Raw genomic sequence first — 24,806 nt, 5'->3', positions numbered from 1 at the left:
ATGTGACCTCCACGAGGGCCAAGACTTTCTTTTGATCACTGTTTTATCCCCAGTGCCTAGAAGAGTGTATCATGCACTCCAAATATATTTCTAAGTGGAAAAATCCACGTTAAGAAGCCCACAGGAATGATGTGGGTCCTCTCGGCTTCTGGCAGAAGCAGGTGGACAAGTTAAGCATTCTTGCTTTCACGAAGCAAGTGAGGGACAATGCCAGGCTGGTCCTCCTGATTCTAAGGACGTTCATGAAGCAATGCTGCATGATCGCCTACCTCCCAAGTCAGACCTAGGAGAGTGAGCTGCAGCAGTGAAGGCATATTGATGAGGGAAGGAACACAGTTGGGTTTTCCAAGCTCTTGCTTGCAGAAAAGGGCATATGAAACAAGCAGACTTCCGGATGGTGAATGATAGACCTCAACCCTACCTCACACCATACACAAAAATTAGCCTGAGATGGAGTGTACCCCTATACCCAAAAGCCAGAATTGAAAAGCTTCTAGAAGAAAATATAAGAGACTATCTTTGCTTCCTTCAGACAGGTAGAGAGATTTGTTGGGGGAATGCAAAGAGCACTAACCCCAAAAGAAAAGAAAATGATAAGTTAGGACTTCATGAAAATAAAATATCGATGCCCGTAAGAAGACACAAATAAGAAAATAATTAGGCAAACCACGGACTGGGGAAAACGTTCATAGTACATACATCTGGCAAAAGACTCCTATCCGCAATACCAAACAACTGCTGCACATTAACAATAAAAATCTGAGTAACCCCGTAGAAAATGGGCAAAAGCTTTGAACGGACACTTCACCAAAGAAGACATGGAAACAGCCAAGAAGCGCACAAACTGGACCTCAGCATCCTGAGTCTTTAGGGAAATGCAAATTATGCACAAGGGGGGTACACTTCAGGCTCCCCGGAATGGCTACCAGTAGAAAGACTGACAAAATCAAACATCGGGGAGGACGTGCAGCACACAGAACCCCCACGCACTCTCGCACAGAGTATAAAATGATCTAGGAAATACCTAAATTGGAACACATCCTTTCCCCACGAAGCAGCAATTCCATTCCCAAGTATTTACCTGGGAGCAGTGGAAGTGGTAAGGTTCATGGCAGCCTTCTCCACAGCACCCGAACCCCGCCAACAAGCCAAATGTCTATCAATGGTATATAAACAATCGTTATAGTCACACAGTTGAATAGCGTTCGGAGAGAAAAAGGAATAAACTATCGAGTCACAACATAACAGCAGTGGTCTCAAAACCACCGTGCTGAGCAAAACCAGCCAGACACAAGGGTGCATATGCTGTATAATTCCATTACATGAAGTTCCGGAACAGGCAAAGCTAATCTATGGTGATAGGAATCAGAACAGCGTTTGCCTGTGTCGGTGGGGGGGCTGGGGAGGAAGCACTGATGGGGAATGAGGGCCCCTCCAGGAGGGAAGGAAATGTCCTGGGTCTCGTTTCGAGTCGTGGTCACACAGGTACGGTGAATTGTCAAAAATCACTCAGCTGAAGACATGCAGTCTGCGTGATTTATTGTATCTTAATTAGAATTCAGTAAAACCCAGCTATGTCACAAAAAGGGAGAGACCGAAAAGAGCTTGTGAGAAAATCCAGGTGCCGGTCCCCATCATATACCCACCCGCGTGCAAGACTGCTTGGCCACCACCCGCAGCTGGGAGAGGGGCCTGGAATATTCCCCTGCAGAGCCTCTAGAAGGAACAACTCGGCTGATACCTGGATTCTGGGCTCTGGCCGCCGGAACCGTGAGACAACAGATGTCTGTCGTTCCGAGCCTCCCCGTCAGAGGCACCTGGTCAATGCCAGCCCTGGGAAAGTGCTACAAGAGGGACGCAAGGGTTCAAGCACCCCAAGAAAGTAGCATTGATGCTGAGAACATGGAGGACTCTTGAGGAAAGGAGAACTGCCCCATCTCTGGGCTCCGGAGGAGGAAAGGCCCTGCAGCTGCGAGCCAGGTGTGGGGTGTGTCATCAGGGAAGACGAGGGTGCCCTGCTGGCCTCTCCCGTGTGCCTGGAGAAGCGGGAGGCAGGTTGTGGGTTGTCATCAGCAGTGGGAAGGGGTGGGGGCGGCGCCCCGAGCCAGGAGCACTGGGGAAGCTGCAAAAATCAGCTCTGCTGACAATCGAGGGAGGGAACTAAGTATCTCCTTGGCAATACTGAAGGATCTTGTGGGAATGGGGAAGTAGCATGGAAAGACAAAGACACGGCTTGCCCGTCTACACGAAGGTGAGATTTGACCTCTGGCATGCTGACCTGTGAAGAAATGTAAGCAATCAACGTTTCTAGCAAATTAGTCCACTTTCCAAAGAGTGGCCTCCGGTAGTTTGTTCAAGTTTTTTGTTTTTTGGGTTTTTTTCACTAGAATCTGAGAACTTACCCTTGATGCCCAAGATGGTATGTAAGTGGCACCTCCAAAGTGTAAGTAAGCCAGCCTTGCAAATAAGTACCAGCCCACTGAGTGTCTTTCCTACCAAATCACCCTCCCCACGGGGTATATACTAAGTCAACCAGTCAATAAATACTTACCGTACACATACTCTGTCCACACAGGCTATGGACTGTCAGTAAATATTTATTGAATTATCTCCCTAGGGATCATATAGTAAGTCCATTAGCCAATAAATGTGTATAGAACTATCAGGCAGTGGTCTAGGCAAATAGAACAAAGAAGGGAATAAAAATGACAGAGGATTCTGAGTAAGAGAGAGAGAGCGACCAATTGGTGGTTCGGTCTGGTACTGCAAGAAACTGTGGTGTTCTAGAAACCTTAAGGTATTTCACAGAACTAGAAAGCTGGAGATTCTGGCTCTGTTACCTACTGAGTAAAAATGAGTGAATCACTTTACCAAGAAATTCTGTTTCCTTATCTGTCAAAAGGAGGTGGTTGAGTCAGCCAAACACAGAAAAAGCCTATGTTCAAGATTCAAACAAGTTTATAACACCCTGAAGATCTTGCTGGAGGTGGATGTGGTTCAGTGGTGATTCCTTAAAATCTCTGATCAACAGGAGATACATTGACCCGAGCGACCCAAACATGGAGAGAAACAGGGGCTCTGGCATGTGGTCTCTCCTGAGGCCTCCTGTTCCCCACCTTGCTGCAAACCACAGCCCCATCCTGTAGTGTGAGTCATTTGCCAGAAAGAGGAGACCTTATCTTCTCAAAATCCCCCCAAATCACTGAGGAAGAGCCCAAGTTTCCTTCCCAAAACATCTCGAGATGTTCAAAAACAACAGCGGAGTGGGGGGCAGCGACCATGACTAGCACTCAGGGGCCAGGGGTGGGGTCTGCTGGGTAGAGGAGGGGAATTCCAATGCTTCTGAGATGATGTTTTTCAACACTTGCTTTCCCTTGTTGTCTGCTCTTGGGTCTTTCTCGTCTAACATCAGAGGACAGACTCACCACCACGTTCAGCCTGATCCACATCATGACTTGCAGGCTGGAAGAAATCACAGGGCCCCTTCATCTTTTTCCAAAGACCAACCAAGACCAAGTTCTGGCTTCTCTCCCAACAAGGGCCCACGCTCTCTCCTCGTTGGCTTTCAATCCTGAGGGCCAGTCTTCCTCAACCCTCTCTGCATAAGATATTCATGCGTTTGCTTTACTCATTAATGTCTGATTAAGACTACCTCTGATTAATCAAAGCCACATGAAGATTTCCTCTGATCCACACAGTATTTTGAATTTGTTGTGTTTTTTTAAAAATCAGGAGATTTTTGGTTTGTCTTAGAAAGTCAGAGGATTTGGCCACCCCTGGCCTACATGCCCACATGGAAATACTGGCTGGGGTGACATAAAGGCAGTCCCTTTAAGGGGGGAATGTGTCGCCCTGCTCCCTGGTCTCCACCACTCTCTACTGCCACCCACCAAGCCACTCCACTCCTCCATGGGACCTCCCTGGCCTCCATAGGTAACGGATTTTTGTGACACAGACTTATGGTAAAATATCCAGTAAAAAGGAAAAAGAATCCTGAAACATAATTGAATACAGAACATGATTGTAACAACATAAAAAATACTTAGAAGAAACTAAAAAATAATATAAATAGCTTTGGTTTCAGCAACAATGTTTACCTTTTTCTTCTTTATGCTCTGACAAGTGATTTGTGAACTCTCAAACCCAGAGCAGACAATAAGTTTTGCCATGTCTAAAAGCAAAAACCAACTACAAAACTTGCCTCAAGTACCCGTGAATGAGCTCAAAGCGGCTTCTTTTTTCAAAGCCTGATGAGAACTGAGCCAGTTCCTGCTGGGGTGGATGGTGTGTTGGGGGGGGGGGGGCCGTCCCCATGGCAGGTCTTGGCCACTGAACACTAGATCATTCTAAGATTCCTCTGCATCTTTGTTTGGGCATCTCTCCCTGTTCACATTTCAGGCCTGCTGGTACAAGTTAGCAACCCCTCAGCTCTCCCCACCCCCCCTCTTCTACAAAACGAGCATCGCGGCACCAGCCATTGCCAAAGACTGCCGTGAAGACTCCATGAGCTCTTGAGTGCTGAGCGTTCAGCACTGTGACCCCCAGAGTCACCGCTCCAGAGGCGAGAGCCACTGGGATGCTCTTCTGATCGAAAGGAGAGGCAAGGAAAAGGAAAAGAGGACACTGTGTATAGTAAACCCACTCCAACTGCATCTACCCTTTTTAAGACCAAAACATTTATACATTTCAAATCTTCTAAACAAAGCTGTAGGCTACTCATTAGCTGTATTATTTTTTAATTTCCTGTGAGACCACGAAACCTTCCACAAGTAAATAGAAGCAGAGAGAAATTGTTAAATGGGCTCTGTCTCTGGGCCCCTGGGTCCTCCTGGGCCCCCTATGGACCCTTGTGAGTCCCGCGTATTCTCGCCGGGCACCTTGCCCCGGGTGGAAGGTCACATACAGTACACTTTGCAGAAGCCGACCCTGCCCAAAGCCCAACTTACAGCACTCGATGGGGTTAGACGCAGTCTGCAGGGAGACGATCCTCCCACTGGACTCTGGAATGTGCACTCGGAACACCAGCCGCACCCGTGTGTTCTTCCTGCCGATGTCCGTCTCGCCTTTCCGCAGCTCAATGTCGGCGTTCCGAAGCTTCAGGATCCCGGCACAATCAATGCTGCCAGGAGGGGGAGAACCCCATTTAGAACTGACTATCTCGGTGAAAAGAAAAGATCACCCACAAAACCACCTTACTCAGTTAACCAAAATAATTCTACTGCCAGCTATGGCGGGGCAGGGGGGGGGGGACTGCAATCCACTGATAAATATTTCAGCCAGGAGTTGATGCCCAGTGGGAGGTCAAACACGTACAAAGTCATGAGAGAAATTCCCCAGTGGAAATTACTTCTCTAGGGAGATTTTCTCATTTCAATTTTTCTACTCTCAAAAGTATCTGAAAAACTCAAAGATGTAACTGGTAAAATTGATTATAGACTGCTCAATAGATAAGAGTGATGTATCAACATTACTACTTTACATTAAGGATCTTTATTTTAAACAACATTAAGTATCTTTAATTTGATAAATGTACTGTGGTCACCAAAGAACGTTCTGAGGAAGTGCACATTCAGGCATCTAAAAGTAAAAAAAGTCACTGTGTCTGCAACTAACTCAAACAGCTCAGGAAAGAACAAAGAGTGAAGGGAGTAATAAAGCAAGTGTGGAAAATGTTCGCGATTGGTAAATCGGAGTGAACAGTAGACAGGAGTTCTTTGTAAAATTCTCGTGGTTCAGAAGTTTGAGATTATTTTCTAATAAAGAGTTTGTTTTAACTCCAAAACATGGGTGCAACATCTCCCAAACTTTAGCTCTACGCCTGTTGCTTTATGAGTTTTGACCTTTCTGTATCCTTATTTAATCATTTCCACGTAAATAAATTTAGCCTCATCCCAAGTAACATAATCCAAAAACACACAGGTATTCTTCCTCCTGACACACATGAAAAGTACTTAGGTAAAGAATTTTTTCAACAAATCTCGAAGGGTCCATCACAGAGTGGGAACTACCATCCACGGTTCCTTCCGCCAACTCGAGAGAGTCCCCTGTCCCAAATCCCTGCCACTTGGCCCCACTTGTTTCCCCATAAAGACCCACCACCCTTGGCCCCCAGCCCTTACGTCGCCCTCATGTTATTTTTTGGCTCTAGAGGGATCTCCAGGACTTTGGTGTTGCCCACGATCTTCTCGTAGCTGGTGGTGGTGACGGTTTTGCCCGTGATCCGGTGCACCTGGTAGAAGGCATGGGGTTTAAGGATCCGCTCATCAGCTGTCCCAATGAAGATCTGAAGCCCCAGGGGCTTGTTTTCCATGTAGCCATGGAGCTGTAGGGGAGAAAACAAAATCAAATTATTATAGCACATTTAGTATGCAGGGTGTTGGTGGGTGTAGTCCCACAAAGATCTGAGAAGCTCACAGGCAGCAGAAAGAGCAAAGGATTGCTGCATCATCTGGAGGAATGGAGAACTGGAAGTAACCCTGACGTCCAAGTAGAAGGACTGCTTCGATAAACTACAGAGATCCTCTCTAAAATGGAATATTAAACAACCATGAGGAAAAATGTAGTAGATCAGAATTGCATTTATGAGGAAATAGCCAGAAACGCCAGTGCTCAGTGTTGCCAGGAGGGTTGTGGGGAGAATGTCACATGGTGGTGAGGACAGAAAATAACCAGGAAATACAAACCAGAGTCTTGACAATGGTTGCCTGGGAAGATCAGAAGAAGGAACTTACACTTTTTTACATGACTGTATTCCAGCTAACAAATTATATTTTTTTAATTAAAAAAAAAAGAGCTAGGCAAAAGTACCATCATCTGAGTCAAAAGAAAATTAAAGACTGGAGGAAAATGTGTGCAACATAGAACAGGCAAAGGATTAGTACATAGAATATATAAAGAATGCCTACAAAATTCCTGGTCATCCTATTTAAAATTGAATCTTACCCCCAGTGGGTAGGACTACCTCCTTCCTTCTTCTCTATCTCCTTTTCCTTCTTTTTATCCCATCTAATATTATTATATATTTCCTCGATTCCTTTTGCCTAGGTCTGTCTGTCTGTCTGTCTTTCTTTCTTTCTGTCTGTCTTTCTTTCTGTCTGTCTGTCTTTCCCTCTTTCTTGAGAGAGAGTGTGTGTGTATACATGCATGTGCGAGGGAGAGGAAGGGTAGAGGGAGGGGGAGAGAGAGAATCTTAAGCAGGCTCCATGCCCAGCATAGAGCCCAAGATGGGGCTCGATCTCATGACCCTGAGATCATAACATGAGCCAAAATCAAGAGTCGGACACTTAACCAACCAAACCACCCAGGTACCCTAGGTCTTTCTCCTACAACTAGACTGTCACCTCTTCGAGGGCAGGCATGTCTATTTATTTTACTTGCCACAACATCCCTAGCACCTAGAATACTGCTTGGTGCATGGTAGGTATTCTGATACATGTGAATGAATTAACAAAACTATCCCACAGAAAAACGAGCAAGAAATTTGAACAGGCAATTCACAGAAAAGCAAATGACCATTAGCATGGAAAAGATGTTCAATCTGACTTATAAACAGGAAAATGCAAATTACATAACTATGGGATACCATTTTTCACCTGTTCAATTGGCATGCATGTTGGCATTTGATAAAATCACGTGTTTTATTTATTTATTTATTTTTTTTAAAGATTTTATTTATTTATTTGACAGACAGAGAGAGAGACAGTGAGAGAGGGAACACAAGCAGGCGGAGTGGGAGAGGGAGAAGCAGGCTTCCCGCTGAGCAGGGAGCCCGATGCGGGACTCGATCCCAGGACCCCGGGATCACAACCTGAGCCGAAGGCAGACGCCCAACCGACTGAGCCACCCAGGCGTCCCAAAATCACGTGTTTTAGAGACTATGGGCACACAGGCACACTCATACAGTTCATAGGAACATAACCTGGCATAAATATTTTGTTAATATTTTTTTAAAGATTTTATTTTTGAGTAATCTATACCCAATGTAGGGCTGGAACTCACAATCCCAAGATCAAGAGTTGCATACTCTACCAACTGAGCCAGCCAGGTGCCCCTTAAAGAGTATTATGTAGCAGCCATTAAAATTAAAACTACATATTCCCTCTGACCTGGTAATTCCATTTCTTACTATGTACCCTAAAAGAAATATTGTGCATTCAGGAGACATGCACAAAAATGTTTAATAAAACAAATGGAATAATAAACAATTAATTATAGCCATAGGCTTCTGAGTAATATGAAACATCCAGGCTATGAAATACTACAGCACTTAAAAAAAAAAACACACAAAAAAACAGTAGAGATCAATGAACTGACCCAGAAAAATCTTAGACTCACTACTGAAAGAGAAGACAACTTGCAGAAAAACATCTATTGCAAGATTCAACTTATTTTTTTTAAATGCTGGATGTTTGGGGTCTATCCATTGATACAGATATAAACGCAATAGGAAAAGATGCAAAAGGGTGCACTCCAAAGTGACCACACCGTGGTCACTTCTAGGGATGGAGGAGGAGATCAAGGTTAAGAAGGTGGTCAGAGAAGACTCTCACTTGATTCACAATGAATGAAGAATCGATGCCTAGACACTTGTGAGATGTAACACTGGTTTAATATATATAATAACAAAAGAAACAGAGGACTAGGCTGAGACTTTGAAGATGGTGTCCTGTCTTGCCACTCCCCAGCTGAGAAACACTGTTCCTTCCTTGGCAAATCGCAAGGGGCTGTGACAGGTGACAGCTCCCTAAATCCTACCCTTCTCTGCAGGGCTACAGAACTAGGATCTCCAGCCAACTGCCAGAAAAACAAAGACTCCAGGGCAATGGAGGATGACACAGAGTCTAGAACTCTCCTGGCCAGCACCAGCAATACAAAAATTAAAGAAAATGGAAAATCCAGGTTCTCAGTCACGCTAGCCACATTTCAAGTGCTCAGAAGCCACAGAGGGCGAGTGGCCACTGCCGTGGACAGCACAGGAACAAAACATTTCCATCATCAAGTTCTACTGGACAACACCCGTCCCGAGAGATGACATTCTCTCGTGCCCTTCTGAAAACCATACAGAGACAGGCTGGGAGCGGAGCAGCGCCAGATGGCATCTTTTTTTAAAACCTGCCAGGCCGACACCCACAGCATTTACATGTCTGATACACACCCAAGAGGCGCCCTGGGGCAAAGATGGAAATCCAAGTCAGAGCCTCTTATCTTTTTCCCCCAGGCAAAGTGAAGACCGAGGGACTGTTCTCCTACAAAAATCAAAGCGGGAAGGTCCGAGTTGAGATTTTGTTTTTGTTGGTTTTGCTTTGCATTTGGACCCAAGATAAATAGATGTCCTACCTCCTCTCCTTGATGTATCAGGAGGTGGTAAACAGAGTTATCACACCGTATTAAGTAGGCCGGATAGATAGTGAGCCCAGATTGTCTCAGGTTCTTTCCTCCTCCCCAGGACAGAAGAGCAGAAATTGCAGCCCAGCTGTACTCATGGTAAACAGCCAGGTGACACCTGAAGACGAAACTCATCACATCCCCTACGGCTCTACCTGAATCCAGCCATTTCCACGTATTCCCCAGCACCACTGCGTCTCCCCGGACGGACCACCACTGCCCCCTCACTGGCCTCTTGCTGGCCTTTCACAGAAGAGCCCAATAACGTTTAAAAAAAAATGCAAATCAGACCCAGACACGCCCCTGCTTACAACTCTCCAAAGACTTCCCGTGGCCTTAAATAAAATCCAGACTTGGTCCCAGGGTCCCTGAGGCTTCCACCAGCCCAGTGGCTCATTTCTCCCGCCACCCCCATTAGGTCCCTGCCAAAACCAGTCAGTCTTCTATTCCCTGAGCACACCAAGCTCTCTCCAACCACAGGACATTTGCACAGCCCCCTCCTCTGCCTAGAATGCTCTCCCACTGGTACATTTTGTCTTCACATACCTTCCGGTCTTTCCCGAACCACACCCAACGCTGGAGCCAGCTTTTTCAGCCTTGCAAGAGCCACTTGTTAAAGTTTTTAGAAATTTTAAGAGCCAGCTGGTGCCATTTTGGTAACCTGAAGTCAGCCACAGTGGGGATATTTATACCACAAAAATTGGCAAATGCTACACACTGGGGCTCTTTTTTTTCCCCAGAGAATCAGACATTTCACATTCTCGAGCACACCCCTGGCATAGTGACTTCATTACCATCTGAAATGTTCTTGTTCTGTTGTTTGTTTGCTTAGCACCTCTCTCTCCCAACTGAACACCAGGTCCAAGAACCTTGGTAGCAGGAACCTTGTTGATTTTGCTCAGTGTGATCAATAAACATATTGCATTCACGGTCACCGGCGGAGCACCCCCTGAGGCTTGCCAAGGGCAGTCAACCGGTTAACATGGCTAGGATAGGGCCGAGTTAGGATGTGCTTTCCAAGCCCTCAGGCCACCCCCCCGCCACCACCACCACGGACACACACTCTGGGACCTGGTGGGCCCACAGCTGCTCTGGGATCCTGGACTACAGGTCAGAAATGCAGATCAGGTCCTCAAAGGAAAAAGGAGTAAGTGTTCAATTGTGAGATCAAGCATGTTCTTCCTGCTCTACAAGGGGTGTGGGGGTGGGGAGCAGGAGGGGGAGGGCTGGGGAGAAAGACAGGCAACAGAAATCAACACAAGTAATGGTACTCTTGGAGAAAGAAAGTAACCCATTCCTTTAAGAAGGACCTCTCTGCATTCCAAAGCAGCCCCCTGGATAAGCAGGACCAGCCGCTGCAGTGCGAACAGATGGAGCCCACCTCACCGGGCGGGCGTCCTCTCCGCAGGTAATAGTGGAGAGGGGTGTGGGATGGTAGAAAGAAGAAAGGATTTCACTCTTGGTCACACGCAGCAGAATTTCAATCCTGGCTCTGCTTCTTACACGCCCTGTGGCTTTGGAGTAATGCCTCCACCCTTCTGGGTTTCAGATGCTCACGTAAAACAGGGAGATCACCTCCTACTCCCCCGGGCTCTTTCGAAGGCTATTAAGGACGACTTTTGTAGGGCCCCAAAGGATAGCACCCAGTAAGTGCCTGTGAACAGAGACTTTTCCTTGTCATCAGAGGATGACACGAATCAAAACACGGAGGTGATACTACAGAACTGAATGGATGTGAAAGACTAGCAAAGTGAAAAACGACCCGAAACGGGCTTGTGGGTGGTAAACCCGGGCACTAATTCCAGTCTTCTCTGAGGGCTGGCTAACAGCCACTCTGACAGGGAGGGCTGGAACGAGGCGGAGCCCAGGGAAGAAACCTCACCATCTTGCAAGAAATGCAAAGAACACTTCCCCTCCACCCTCCCCTCCCCGAGAAGGTGGTGGAAGGTGCCCAGAGCCCTGACTGTGTGGCGTGCTCATTCTGGAGAGCCTTGCCAGCCATCTGGAGATTTGGTAAGGAGAGCATGGAGCCATTTACTTCCTTCTCCAAAAGCCTAGTGATTTGGGTCTTGCGAAAAGAACTTCATGTCTCAGGATGGCCTGATGGGCCCCTGAGGTCCCGTATGCCCCACTGTCCCCATTTTAGGGACACTTTGGTCATGAGGCCTCTTTCTAGGCTCCTCCAAAGGTAAGGTCTTCCCAGGGACCTGGGCAAGCAAAGTCACCTTCCGACCTTAGCAGACACCTGCTGCAAACCTAGAAGTTCAAGGTCAGCTGGTCTCCCAAGCACAAGAGGCTCTGCTTCCTGCAGCCGAGGTGAGAGCAAAAGTTCTGCTTCTTGTCATTTCCCAGGCGGGTGACAGGGTTCCAGGAAGGAGGGGTGTTTCTGGTGCTCACTGTGAGGCCTGATACCCGAGTAGAGAGTGGCAGACTGATCTAATCTACACAGCAGGAGAGCAGGGTTACTCCTTTTTTGGATGAGGAAGCTGAGGCTCAGCAGGACCCCACAGCTCCGAAGCCCCCAGGGGGAACCCCAAGACGTGGCCCTTTTGGCTTCCTCTGCATCACCCCTGACTCGGAAAAAGGCCAACTCTCCTGGAATCTGGAGCAGACATCTTAAGACAGGCAGGTGCATCTTGCCAGCTCAGCAAAAAGAACCCAGAGGTGAACATGGTCTTCACACCCCAGAGACCCACGGTTTCACGGGGAAGGCTCATCAGAACCCCCACCCCCAGATTCAAGCTCTGCCTGCTGGCAAAAGCAATTTAACTGCTCTGGTGCACAGATAAAAAGGGCATCGATCTTTTTTGGTATTAATTGTATAACAAGACAAAGGAAAAGGGAGTAAAGGTTCACTCATTGTAGGAAAAATAGACAGCACCCCCCAAAAATATAAATTATAAAGAAAATACTCTCTCTCAAAATAAGCAAGCGTTTTCGTGTATTCCTTCCAGACTTTTCTTCTAGGCACACATAATTGGGATTCTGTTTTACATATTGTTTCCACTTAACAATACAGTGCGACCACTTCCCCTTGTCATTGACTCTTGTTTCATGAGACAATCTCAAATGACGGCCCAGTGTCCCTGGGGCTCAGACTAGCAAGGCCAGTAGGGTGCCTGGGCACCTTATCACGTGATTTAAGGAGGCACTGGTTCTCGGGATTGTCTAAATGCAAGGCAGGCACCAGGGAGTGAGTGCTGCCTTAAATTTTGCCCCCACCCCTGCCTCTCTTGCCTCATGCTGGGTCCTAGCCCAGACTTTCCATCTTCCCTATGGGCTACAGCTTTAACCCCTACAGTTGGGCATTTAAGTTGTTCAAACTTTCCCCCATGATAAACACTGCAGTGAGAACTCATAAATGACATTTCCTTGAAAACAATTTTTCTATCAGCTCTGCTCAGAGCTTTTTAAATACTCTCAGATGGACGAGACTGCCACCAAGTCCAAAATGTGGGATTGATTTTCACAATGGCAACTGGCCAAAGAAACTGTTTTGAGTTTTACTAAAATCAAACTTCAACAATGTTAAGTAGCATTTTTTTTGTTGTTGCTGAATTCGGAATGTTAAGAAATTGGTATCGTCCTCAAAAACTTCACTCTGAAAGAAGAGAAAAGCCCATAAGGGTGTTTTCTTGCGATTCCCAATTGTCACATAGCGTGTGGGGAGAAGATTTCTACAAATATGCATGGATCCCAAATTCTGCCTTTATTTCTGGATGCAAAAACTGCAGAACATAACCTGCCACCCCAACCCCCCCACACACACACACAGACACAAACATACACGGACACACACACCAGGGAAACTAGACCATGATTTTACTCTCACCTCAGGCATCCCAACAAACATTACATACGCATATAATGAGCACATATTAATAACTTCATGAGAAATCCTAATTCTCGAGACCTCCCTCTGCCTCACTCCATACTAGCCCCACCTCAAAGTCATGTCAATTCCATTTCCTAAAGCCCACTCAGACCCATCACCCTCCCTCCCTCCACTGGCTCCCCCCTCATGCAAACTACCACCTTCCCCTCCAGCCCTCACCCCCCACTCCCCACCCCGCAGCCAGAATGACCCTTTAGGAACCAGTTGGCCATCAGTTCCTCCCAGTTCCTCTGGTAGCAATGCCATGCGTGGCCTGACCCCTCTCCAGGGTGTGCACCCCTGCCCCCCGCCCCTTATGAGGTATTCCCTGCCTCTGATCATCAGGAACAATCTCCCCCCATCCCCCTCCTTTGTCCTCATTAACTCCTGGTCACACTGCAAAGCGTGGCTCAAATCTTATTTCCCACCGAAGTCTTTCCTTGCTCCCTGGGTGGGGCAGGGCCCCTCAGTAACACTCTTCTTTGTTGCCTTCACCATCATTACCAGATCTAATTCATTGCCCAATTAATTGCTGCGTGTCTGCCCCCTTCCATCCCCATAAAGTTCCATGAACTATTCAACTGCCCTTTTACAGAAGAGGAAGCAAAGCTCAGGGGCGTGAGGTTCCCTGGCAAGCAAGCAGCAGAGCAGAGATTTGAATCCAGGCCTGACCTCCTTCATCTGCTCTGCATGGACTGACACAAAAGACAGGACAAGGTGCCACCCAGGTAGAGCGACCTGGCTGAAATACATAAACCTACGAGTAGAGCCTGCAGAAATAGGGTGCGCACAAATCTGTGGCAGGTAATTTTGCAGTTATCTTTCAAGATTAAAAATGTACACCCCCTTTGATGAAGTAATTCTACTACTAGTGAGTGGGCTGTCCTATGGATGTCTTGGCAGATGTGCAGAAAAAACTAAGGACAAGGTTATTCAGCGCAGCACTCTTTAAAATAGCAAAAGATGGGGCCCATCAAAAGAGTACTGGTTAAGTCAGTAGTGATATATTATGCAGTGTAATGCTATTGCAGAAAGGAATGAGTATTCTAGGAAGCAGCATGGCAGTTAATATGAATGGCATCCCTTGGCATTGTGCAGTGCACAACCTGGGCAACCCTAAGGAAGCTTTTAATATAGGGATATATAATAATCTCCAAAATATACCATAACAGTGAAAACAAATGTATCTATTTGTGTTATGAAGCTGTGAGGGTGCAGACTGTGTGGGTATCCAAAGTAAAATTTAAAATAAAACTAGAAATCAGACCCTATTTTTAAAATGTCCACTGGATTTTGATCATTCCCAGGGGGAACCTCTGTTGTCCCAGGAGCCCCTGGTTGTAGCTCCCCTGACCTATTGTATTGATTGCAGTTCAACACAAAAATTATTTTCTGAATGTATAATGTAAAAAATAAGGCCAAAATATTCATTCAAAGAAAGAGAACTCCCCGCCCCCAACCTCCTGCTGCCACTTTTCTCTTTGTGAATCTTGACATTTCTTTTAAAGGCCACAGGGAAGAAAAACTAAAGCAATGAAGGTACCAATAGATGTGCAACGTGCCATCCCATCCTGCAAGAAAAGTAAAATCCCAAGACCCACCCGTGGAAACCTCAAGAGTAGGAGGTCCAAGGTAGAAGCCTTCAGCAAAGGAAGAGGCAGACAGAAGTGTCTGCAGGCTCCCTTCGAGTTCAGGGTATAGGGCCTACAACCAAGAGAGGAGCAAACCACACACCTCATCCAGTCGAGTAGCAAGTCTTGGTGACTCAACATTCAAAATCCATCCAAAAATCTAACTGCTTTTCATGAGCCCTATTACCACCATTCTGGTCTGAACTTCTACCATCTCCTGCCTGGACTAGTGCAGGAGACTCCTTCCTCGTCTCCCTGCTTCCATCCTCCCCCTCCCCCTCCACAAGTCTTCTCCACATAGCAGCTAGAATGATCTATAAAATTTGAAGTTAGAGATCTTGTTCCTCTGCTCAACCTGCCCCCACCCCACTCTCCCCTCTCCCCGCAACACCCACAGCAAACATCTTACTCAGACCAGAAAGCCAATGTCTTTGACGTGACTCAGAAGATCCTGTGTGATTTGGTCCCCTCTTCACCATCTGCATCCCACCCTCCTCACTCCCTCTGCTCCAGCCACACCAGCCTTGTCATCCTCAAACAGACCCTGAGGCATGGTCTCAACACTTAATTGTTCTCTCTGCTTGGAATGTTCTTGCCCCAAATCCACAGGGCTCACCCCTCTCCTCATTCAAACCTCTCCTCAGAGGACTCCTCATCCGAGCAGCCATCCCCAAATACCCACCCCATACCCTTCCCACTCTTCACTCACCCACCCTGCTTTATGTTACATTTATCACTACTTGACATGGCACGACATATTTATTTGCTGGTTTCTGCCTCCTCCACCTAGAACATCAGCAACCCGCCTGTCTTGGTCGCCGAGGCATCTACAGTGCCTACAAGGCCACACAGATGCTCGACGCGTGAGCCACACTCGAAGGAAGGAGAGCCCAACAGGAGGGGTTTGAGGAGCTGCAATCCGCCCAGACCTTCCCCTTCCCCTCTGCTGCCCACACGGCCTCCTCTCCAGCTCAAACTATCTTCCTGGCCCAGAGCCACCGCTGTGTCCTGCTCAGCGTGGGCAGGACTCGGCTGGTTGGATGGCTGGTCCCTGGACTATCCTGTCCCAGACAGAGGTGACAGCCCCTCCAGGGTGTGATGCAAAAGGAGCGCCCCCAGTTCAGCGGGCAGGAGCCCTCTGTGACCGGCAAACTCCGACGCCCACTGAGAGGGCCACGTTTTGAAATCACATGGTGAGCCAGAGAAGGGGAATTAGACATTTTGCACAGGCTTGAAAACAAAACAAGACAGTCTCTCTCAGGATTCTTTTTTTTTTTTTTTAAAGATTTTATTTATTTATTTATTTGAGAGAGAGAGAATGAGAGACAGAGAGCATGAGAAGGAGGAAGGTCAGAGGGAGAAGCAGACTCCCTGCCGAGCAGGGAGCCCGATGCGGGACTCGATCCCGGGACTCCAGAATCATGACCTGAGCTGAAGGCAGTCGCTTAACCAACTGAGCCACCCAGGCGCCCTCTCTCAGGATTCTAAATTAAGAATCAAGTCATTCTATATTTCTCACATCACTGGAAATTAAAAACAGATCTATCTACCACACAGCAAGCACGCTGCCTGAAGAGAGGCCTGATGGCCTGAAACATGCTAAATTTGTTTCCAATTACCATGTCCCCACTGGAAACCCCGAGGAAGCCATAGAACGATTAGAGGTGAGGCGCATTAGCGGCCGGGATTCTGGACCAAACGTATGTCTCCCCCCGCCACCTCCAGGGATCTGTGAACAAAGGAACCGGACCCTTTCGCCGCCTCCCCTCTCAGAGGCTAGAGACACCTGCTTTCCCTTCTCGGGTCCCACTCACTCCCCGCTTCCCTCTCAACCCCCAGCCTCCGTCCACTGGACAGAACCATCAGCTTGGCCGTGGCTCCGCACTGGTACCTCCATCCTGACCAACTATCTCTCTGGGCCAAGGAGTGACTGAGTCATAGAGGACATGAGTCTGGAAGGCCTGGATTAAAATATGCAAGCCTTCTTTGAGTCAACCTTTGGATGGAGTTTGGGGTTTTTTGGGTTTTTTTGTTTTTCTAAGAAGCCAAACAAGTACTTTTCAGGTCTTCCTTCTGTGCTGCTGTTTGAGCGAGGCCACTGTACCACGGAGGGCTGTGAGCCCTGGGGCCAGACTGTCGGGGGTCACGTCCCAGCACCAGCTCTTGCTTTGTCATGGCAGGGGAGTTACGGACATCTCCGGGTCTGTAAGCGGGACTAAGGGCACGACGCACCTCCCTGGGCTGTTGGAAGGACCAGGCGAGTTCCGTCTAAAGCATGCAGCAAGAATTCAATAAATATCCGCTTTTATTGATATTCTTCCGCCAATAATGGCTGGGTGACTTTTGGTAAATTCCTCTTTTCTAGTTTCAGTTCTTGGGGGGAAAAAAAAAAATCATCTTGAAGGTTGTCTCTCGGTTCTTAAAATGTAATGATCCTCAGCTATGTTTAGAATAAAATCCAAACGCCTCATCACCGCCTACAAAACCCTGCCTGATCTGGCCTTTGCCCAGGTCACCAGCTTCATCTCCCCAACTCTGGTCCAGCCACATGGACCTCCTTGATGCTCCTTAAACAGGCTGAGTGTGCTCCTATCTAAGGGCCTTTGCACTTGCTGTTCCCTCAGCCTAGAACATCCACCTTCCCCACCCCCCAGATCTTCCCATGGCTGGTTCTTCCCAATTCTTCAGGTCTCAGCCTAAATTCAAGGCCTTCTCAGAGCAGCCTGCCTAGGGTAGAGCCCCACCCTCACCCCACTGTCGCTCCATCGTAGCTTCCTACTGATTTCCTTCCTGATAGTGATAAGTGTCACCTCATGCTTCTGCTTATTGTCCGCCAGCGCCCCACCCCCTCCACCCCCCGCCACTAGAATGAAAGTTTTTCATTACCGTGGCCCAGCACCTTGAGCAGTGCCTGGCATATAGTGGACGTTCAATAAATATTTGCCGAGTAAATAAGTGAATAGATTGATTCTCAGGTTCCTATGTGGCTCAACATATTGCCGGGTGAGTCATCCTCCAGTGACCCTGAAAGAGGAGGCTTATTCATGTCTGGAAGAGAATCCCCATGTTTGGAGTCCACCTAAATTCACTACCGTTTGAGCCAGTCGGCAGGAATGTGTCTCACCGTGAAAGAGACATATTATACCAGGCCAAGTCCACTGGAAGTCAAAGAGGAGACAAACTCAGGCTGGAAAAATGAAGTTTACAATCTCTTCCCCAGGCAGCATTCAGGAATCAACCCAGGGAGAGACTGAGTCGAAAGTGCAGTGACTTGGCAGCCTAGTGGAGATGGTGAGGGAAGAGCGAGATCCAGGCAATGCCCCCTGCCGCCTGTGTGTTCACCCAAAGGCCAAACAAAAGGGACAGTATGCTTCAAAAACGTTTCTCCAGAAGTCTCTCACTCCAGGCACTAGCCGGATATTGAGGAATAGGACACCTACTCTCTGCAGGGGACCTAGGCCCTGGGAGAAGCAGGGAAGAGGAAGAAGACGGAGTCCCCCTGCAGGGGGCAACTGGGGACCCAAGGCAGTTCAAGGCCATTTTGTTCATTCCATGAACCCATCTGACCCTGGCCAGTGGTACCCAACGCGGCGGCATGTGAACACCCCAAGGACGCTGGGGCGAGAATCCCACCATGACAGCAGCCCCCAAGAACACTGATAAAACACCTCAAAGAAACTGCAGTTTGGCTCCGCATAAATGTTCCACCAAAGACAGGGACATCTGGGGGAAGCATCCACTCTGGCCCCTCCTTATTCACAGCAGCCAAAAGCTGAGAAAGAACCCCGGGACAGTGGGGTGGGAAAAGGCAGACTCAAGAAATGCAAGAGAGCCATCGGAGAGCGGAGCTGTCCGCCATCCAATCACACCCCCACCCCCAGCCCAAAGGCCTCGCAGGTCTCTCTGGATCCAGACCAAGAGCTCTGAGTCACTTTTGCCACCAGGGGGAAAAGGGGAAGGCAGACGTGATGTGTACCTTTCCGTACTCTATTTTGGGATTTTAGGATCCAATTTCTTTCGTTTCAAAGGGTGGGTTTTTGGAGGGCCCCGCACAGCTCTGCTGCCCCGAGCGCGGCGAGACGGCGGGGAGACTGCTGCCGGTGACCTGGGGAGAGGCGGGGCTCTTTGGCAGATCAACAAATCACATCATACAGGAACAAGGAGCCCGTTCTTCTGTGCAGCCGCACGGGGCCTGGCTTTCGTAACACGGTGGGAGACTGTGGGCCGATCCACTCTGACTCATCTCTTTATGGAGGCAGCTCCTGTGCCCGTTCATTCATTCGTGCATTCAGCAGAGGGCCTCTCGGGGAAGGGATGCAGGCGGAGAGCCGTCCTGCAGAACAATTACTACACCCCTTGGGGTGAAGAATCAGGAACCCCTCGGGATAGACGGCAACATTTGGGATTATCATTGTCCCTTAATTTACTTAAGATACGGGGTAAAACAAAAACAAAAACAAACAGCAACCAGTGAATCAGGATTTCTCAGCCTCGGCATATTGACCAAGACTGACTATTGCCCTGGGAGCCAGATAATTACCTGCCCTGTGCACCAAAGGATGTTCAGCAGCATCCCTGGCCTCCATCCATGAGATGCCGGTAACCTACACCCCCCCCCACCCACCCAGGTGTGATGACCGAAAACATCTCTGGACATGGTCAGATGTCCCCTTAGGGACAAAATCACCCCACTGAGAACCACTCTTTAATGACACTGACACTCGTGGAGAGGGGGCTTTTCCTGCAGGAAACCTGTACTGGAATCCTATCCCTTGTCCATTAGAGAGTACGCCTGGCAGAACCTCCACCCTTCACTTCTCACCTTGTCCTCCACCTCGCCTGGGTCCCACGACTGCCGCCTCGTGTCCAGACCACGGCACTCACCCCGCTGATTATCTCCCTGCTTTTCTCTTGCTCTGCCCCCCCTCCTGCCCCCATATCCTAACTAGCCTCTAGAAGCAGCCAGAGGGATCTTTTTAAAGCAAATCAGGTAATATCACTCCTCTTCTTGAAACCCACCGATGGCTTCCCAGTGCATAAAAAATTAAATTCAAATTCCATGCCCTGCAAAGTCCTGCATAATCAGATCCCTTCTTCTCTCTCCAGTCTTATCTCCTACTGCTCCTTCCCTCATCCACCGTCCACAGCAGGCAGCCACTCAGACCTCTTCATCATTCTTCAAACACCTGAGCTCTCCCGCCTCAGGGCCTTTGCACTTACTGTTCCCTTTATCTGGAATGTTCTTCCACTGATTCTCACCTGCCCAGTTCCTTATGGTCATTCAAATATCAACTTAAATGAACCCATCCCTGGAGAGGAACCCCCTGACGACCCCAACATAAAGTAAACCACCTCCCCAGGCATTCTCTTCTATTACCCACTTTTCCCCCCTTAAAACTCTTCATCACAATCTGAAATTATCCTGATGGTTTACCCTGTTCAATGTCCATTTCCTCACTGGAATGAGCACCTCATTTTTCTCCTTCACCTGGACTCAGAGCCTGGCACACAGTAGGTAGGTAATAATTAATAAGTGAGTAATCTGTATATTCTAAACATTCCACAGTGAGTATATATTACCTTAGTTCATAAGGGAAAAAAACGTATTAAAAAGTAATCACTGTACCTTGTCCAGCATTTTGAGCACTGACTTTATTTTATTATTATTTAGATTTTAGTTAACATACAGTGCAATATTAGTTTCAGGAGTAGAATTCAGTGATTCATCACTTACATACAACACCCAGTGTTGAGCAGTGACTTTAAAAGGCCCCCGGCACCTGCTATCTCCATGGCTCCTTAGAACATGCTCAATGTATAAAGGCCAGAAGGACGCAGGCACTCATCCAGGTTTTGTAGACAAGGAAACAAGGCTCAGATTCACTTATTCTTTTACTGACTATAGACAAAGTGCCTACAGTGGGTCTCGCACAGTTCTAGATGCTAGAAACTCAGCACTGAAAAAGGTAAGACTAGCAGGAAGGAGGCCTTTGGAAGGTTTTTGACTTTTGCATACAGGTTCTCGAAAGAGAATCTCCAAGGTCCCCAGGGACCATCCATCACAGGAGACCCCTCCTGCCCTCCTCTCTAGTGGCATCCAGTATGACCCTCTCCCAAAGTCCTGTCACCTCTATGCGTTGAGCATTCACCTCCCTGGACCACAGGGAATAGGAAACCAGGCCAGAAATGAAGAACCACATCTCTCAAAACTTTAAAACTGTATTATAAAAACGGTGTTACAGTATCTTTCTTCTTCAAGGTCTTCTGTTGCGGTAGAGACCGCTGGCCCTCTCTCCAGTACTCATTTTCCCTGCCTTAGTAACAGGATCCCAATTATCTCTGGTGACAATGAGCCCGGCTAAGAGTCTACACTTCCCAGCTTCCTTTGCAGATGACTGTGGTCACATTCCTAGGTTGCAGTTAATGAGATGTAAGCAGAAGTGTGGGGAGAACTTGCAGAAAGGTTCCCAAGAGGAAGCTAAACCAGCTGGGGAGCGAGCCCCTTTCACCCTGTCTTCCTTGGAATTCCACTGCATGCAACATAGATGTGATGGTGGCATCTCCTGCAATCATTTTGGACCACGAGGGGACCTTGAGTGGAATACGAAGAGAGAAGGAGCCTGATCCTGATGATTCCTGATGGCTTCACAGTACTTTGAATCACTCACCTCTAGACTTTGCACATAAGAGAATACATTTTGGGGTGTTTAAGCAACCATGATGGGAGATTTCTGTGAGATCCACCTATAAGCCTAACTGAGAGCCCTATCACTCCACCACCATACCATCATTTACCTCCACACCTCCATGTTCCCCTCACCTGCACCTCAGTGGCATAAATCAACCATGCTTAGGTGAGCCTCAATTAAAAAAAACAAAAAACAAAAAACTCAAGGTGCAAACAGTAGATTGATATATATATATCTTGATATATATATTGATGCCAGATAATTACCTGCCCTGTGCACCAAAGGATGTTCAGCAGCATCCCTGGCCTCCATCCATGAGATGCCGGTAACCTACACCGCCCCCACCAGACTTGTGCTTTACACAAGTCTGCTTTACAGAAAGCTTCACAAAAAAATGATGTCTCTTAAGAGCCAGTAGTGAAAGTGAATCAGAAAGAAACTGCCATATACAAAAAGTCAAATGATCCAACTGCTCAGAAATCTATCGGGTAACAACACCCAAGCTGGTCTGCGAGGCTCCCTGCCCTCCCTGGCACAATATCTGAGTGAGCGTCTAGAAAGGTATGCCCGAGGGGGGCGATGGGGTGGGGGAAGAGACGGCTGTCTGACACACACAGCAGGGACGATGGGGCTCGCTAGAAATAAAATTGCTGCTTACTTTCTGTCTGGTTTCCCAATTGCTTTTTCCTGGTTGAAAGGTGCCAGGCCTGGCAGCTTTCTAAAAATCTAAAATTCAATTCAAGTCAACAAATATTTGTTAAACCCTGTCTATTCACCAAAAAAAAAAAAAAAAGCCATGCTAGGGAAAACCTGTGTAAGCGGGGGATGCTATAATTAATCATAACAATAACAACCTCAAGGACAGTGGCAGCAGCTAGTACTGTTGGGAGTGCTTGCCAAATATTGGGCATTGTTTTAGGTGCCGGGATCTATCAACGCGTCCGATCCTCAGGCCCACCTCGCAAAGCAGGTACCACTATTTTATACAAGAGGAAACTGAGGCACAGAGAGGGCAGGCCATTTGTTCAAGGTCACACAGCCAGGAAGGGAGAAGCCAGGGTTCCATCCCTGGCAGCTCCAGCTCCAAGGCCCATTCTCTTGACCACTCTCTGATATGCTGTTCCTGCTGTTTTGGAAGGGGGGTGGGGCAGGGAAGCACACCCACAGGGGGCCACAACGGTGTTCCCCAAACCTCACTGTCCAGTCATGTTCCTGAGCTTTTGCAGGACTATGAGTTACTGAATCTTTCTCCTTAAAATTTAACTCCAAATTTATTGACACATAATCTTTAGGTCACTACCATAAATAGGAAACCAGGATCATCAGTCAGAAATCAAAGGCGCACGTAAATACACAACAAAACAAATGTGCCAATAAAATAACTACAAATGTTTTCTAAAATGCTGATTAAGTACCATGGAATTCATCTACCGGGGAACCCGGGTTTGCAGAATACTGACTGAAGTACAAAGTATATTACAGGAGGTGCTGGGGAAAAGTACAACCAAGCCTGGGTGATCCGAGGGGTGGGAAGCCAGTAGATCATCCAGGAACTAGTTAAGAAAACCACCTGGGTCAGTGCCCAGACAAGGGGAGGCTCAGAAAACCTTTCTTTGCGCAAGGGGCCAAGCAGCTCTGCTAAAGACTTCACTGCAAGAAGAAAAAACACCACGGCCCTTCCTGTGTGCAGAGAAAGGGGTAGAAAAAGAAAATCAACCAATCTATAAAGTTTGATATATTTTCCTAAAACAAAAAGTGGCATTTGTTCAGGCGTCTGCCTGCCTGTCTCTCTACCCACCTGCCTTGTTCTGGGTGTGTGTGCCTGCAGCGTATACAGGAGGGGGCTGGTACCTGTTTCATAACCATTCTCCCAGGGAAAAGCCTTGATTTGCAGTGTTCACTAATTTCCAGGGTGTAAATCCTCCCACCTTGGCTGATTTCAAGCTCCGGGCATGTTGTCAGTGAACAGAGTTGGGAGGAGATGTTCAGCAGCAAGCACACCATTCTATACCACTCCTGCTATGTGGATCCGACACATGTAAATGAGCACAGATTACAGCAAAACGTGGTAGAATTCCTGAAAACTTCACCATCGGCTGCCACGGGCCAGCACAGCCTGGCTTGGGCACAGCGCTGGGAGGGTGGAGGTCTCTGTGCGCATCCACCCGAGTATTCCAATGTCTCGCGCTCTTCCCTCCGACCGAGGGCACGCGTGTCCACGAATGCCCCCAGCCCCACTCCCCGTGAAAAGCGTAAGGGTCCTGCTGCGGCCCGGCCCCCGCTCCACGTTGCCCGCCCTTGGATCACTTCTGCCCTTCCTGTCCCCTATGCCTCCCGCGGTGCCACACAGGTCCCTGCCTCCACCAGCCTGGGCTCCCCCCCCACCCCGCCCCGCCCCAGGGCTCCAAGCTGTTGCTCACCCCAGCAGGAGCTACAGCCTGCTCTTGAATCCAATCACACACATCTTCCTGTCTAGACAAGGCCACTGGCTGCCAGGGACCCAGAGTGAATGAATTCACAGCCCTGCACACCCTGGCACGGCTGGGCTCCACCGGGGCGGCCCTGGGGGCCGGAGGACCCCGCTCAGACTTGGCGCGGCACTCGGCTTGTGTCCGGGGGCCACGGAGCGGCCCGCACATCTGCCGGGTGTGAGCGTGCGTGAGCGTGGCATGGCGTGTGGCCTGCCACCCCCCCGAGAGTCATCCATCATCCTGGCGCTGAAAAGCGGGAAAACAAACAACAAAAATCCCGGGCCGGCCTCATTTAATGGGAACCAAACACAAAAGCCGCAGGAGAAAGCCTTTCCTCTTTGTGCTTCCCTTTTCCGGCCCAGAAACAACAACGGGGCGAGATAAGGGCTGCGTGGGGCCCTCTGGAGGGTTTCAAAGGGTTGGCACCCACCCACCCCAGGCCCACTCCCACCCGCTGATGGCCCGCCCGCGCGCGGGGCAGCCAAGGCTCCACGCCAGGGACTTGGAAGGGGTTTAAGGCTCGGGCCATAGAGGGGAGGAAGCTCGGCCTGTCAGGAGGCGTGATAAAGCGTCTCCTTATCGGGAGCTTTCCTTTCAACTGCCTCCAGCGAGCCGGGGGCTGGGCCCCATCAAGGCCGTGCATGTTCCTTTCATGTCACCCCGTGTCCCCGGTCATCAGTGTGTGCGCCCTGCCGGGGTCGCGGCTTGGGGCCAGTGGCTCAGATGCGACCCTGTGCCTCCAAGCCCGGGCCTCCCG

General features: G+C 48.5%; 1 protein-coding gene across 6 annotated transcripts in view; it reads right to left on the bottom strand.

Moving 5' to 3' along the window:
• Positions 1–24,806, bottom strand: part of NFATC2 (nuclear factor of activated T cells 2) — a 154,465-nt gene that overhangs the window by 68,168 nt on the left and 61,491 nt on the right. For all 6 annotated transcript variants that reach the window (XM_081832582.1, XM_081832578.1, XM_081832579.1 and 3 more), the window contains exons 4-5: positions 6,120–6,322; positions 4,947–5,119 (exon numbers count right to left, since the gene is read on the bottom strand). In XM_081832582.1, the coding sequence (XP_081688708.1) occupies positions 4,947–5,119; positions 6,120–6,322 (376 nt within the window). The remainder of the gene's footprint in view (positions 1–4,946; positions 5,120–6,119; positions 6,323–24,806) is intronic.

The sequence above is a fragment of the Leptonychotes weddellii genome, chromosome 10, assembly GCF_054177405.1.
Source record: "Leptonychotes weddellii isolate Sample4059 chromosome 10, ASM5417740v2, whole genome shotgun sequence".
Classification (NCBI taxonomy): Eukaryota; Metazoa; Chordata; class Mammalia; order Carnivora; family Phocidae; genus Leptonychotes; species Leptonychotes weddellii.
This window is presented reverse-complemented; position numbering and strand designations above follow the sequence as displayed.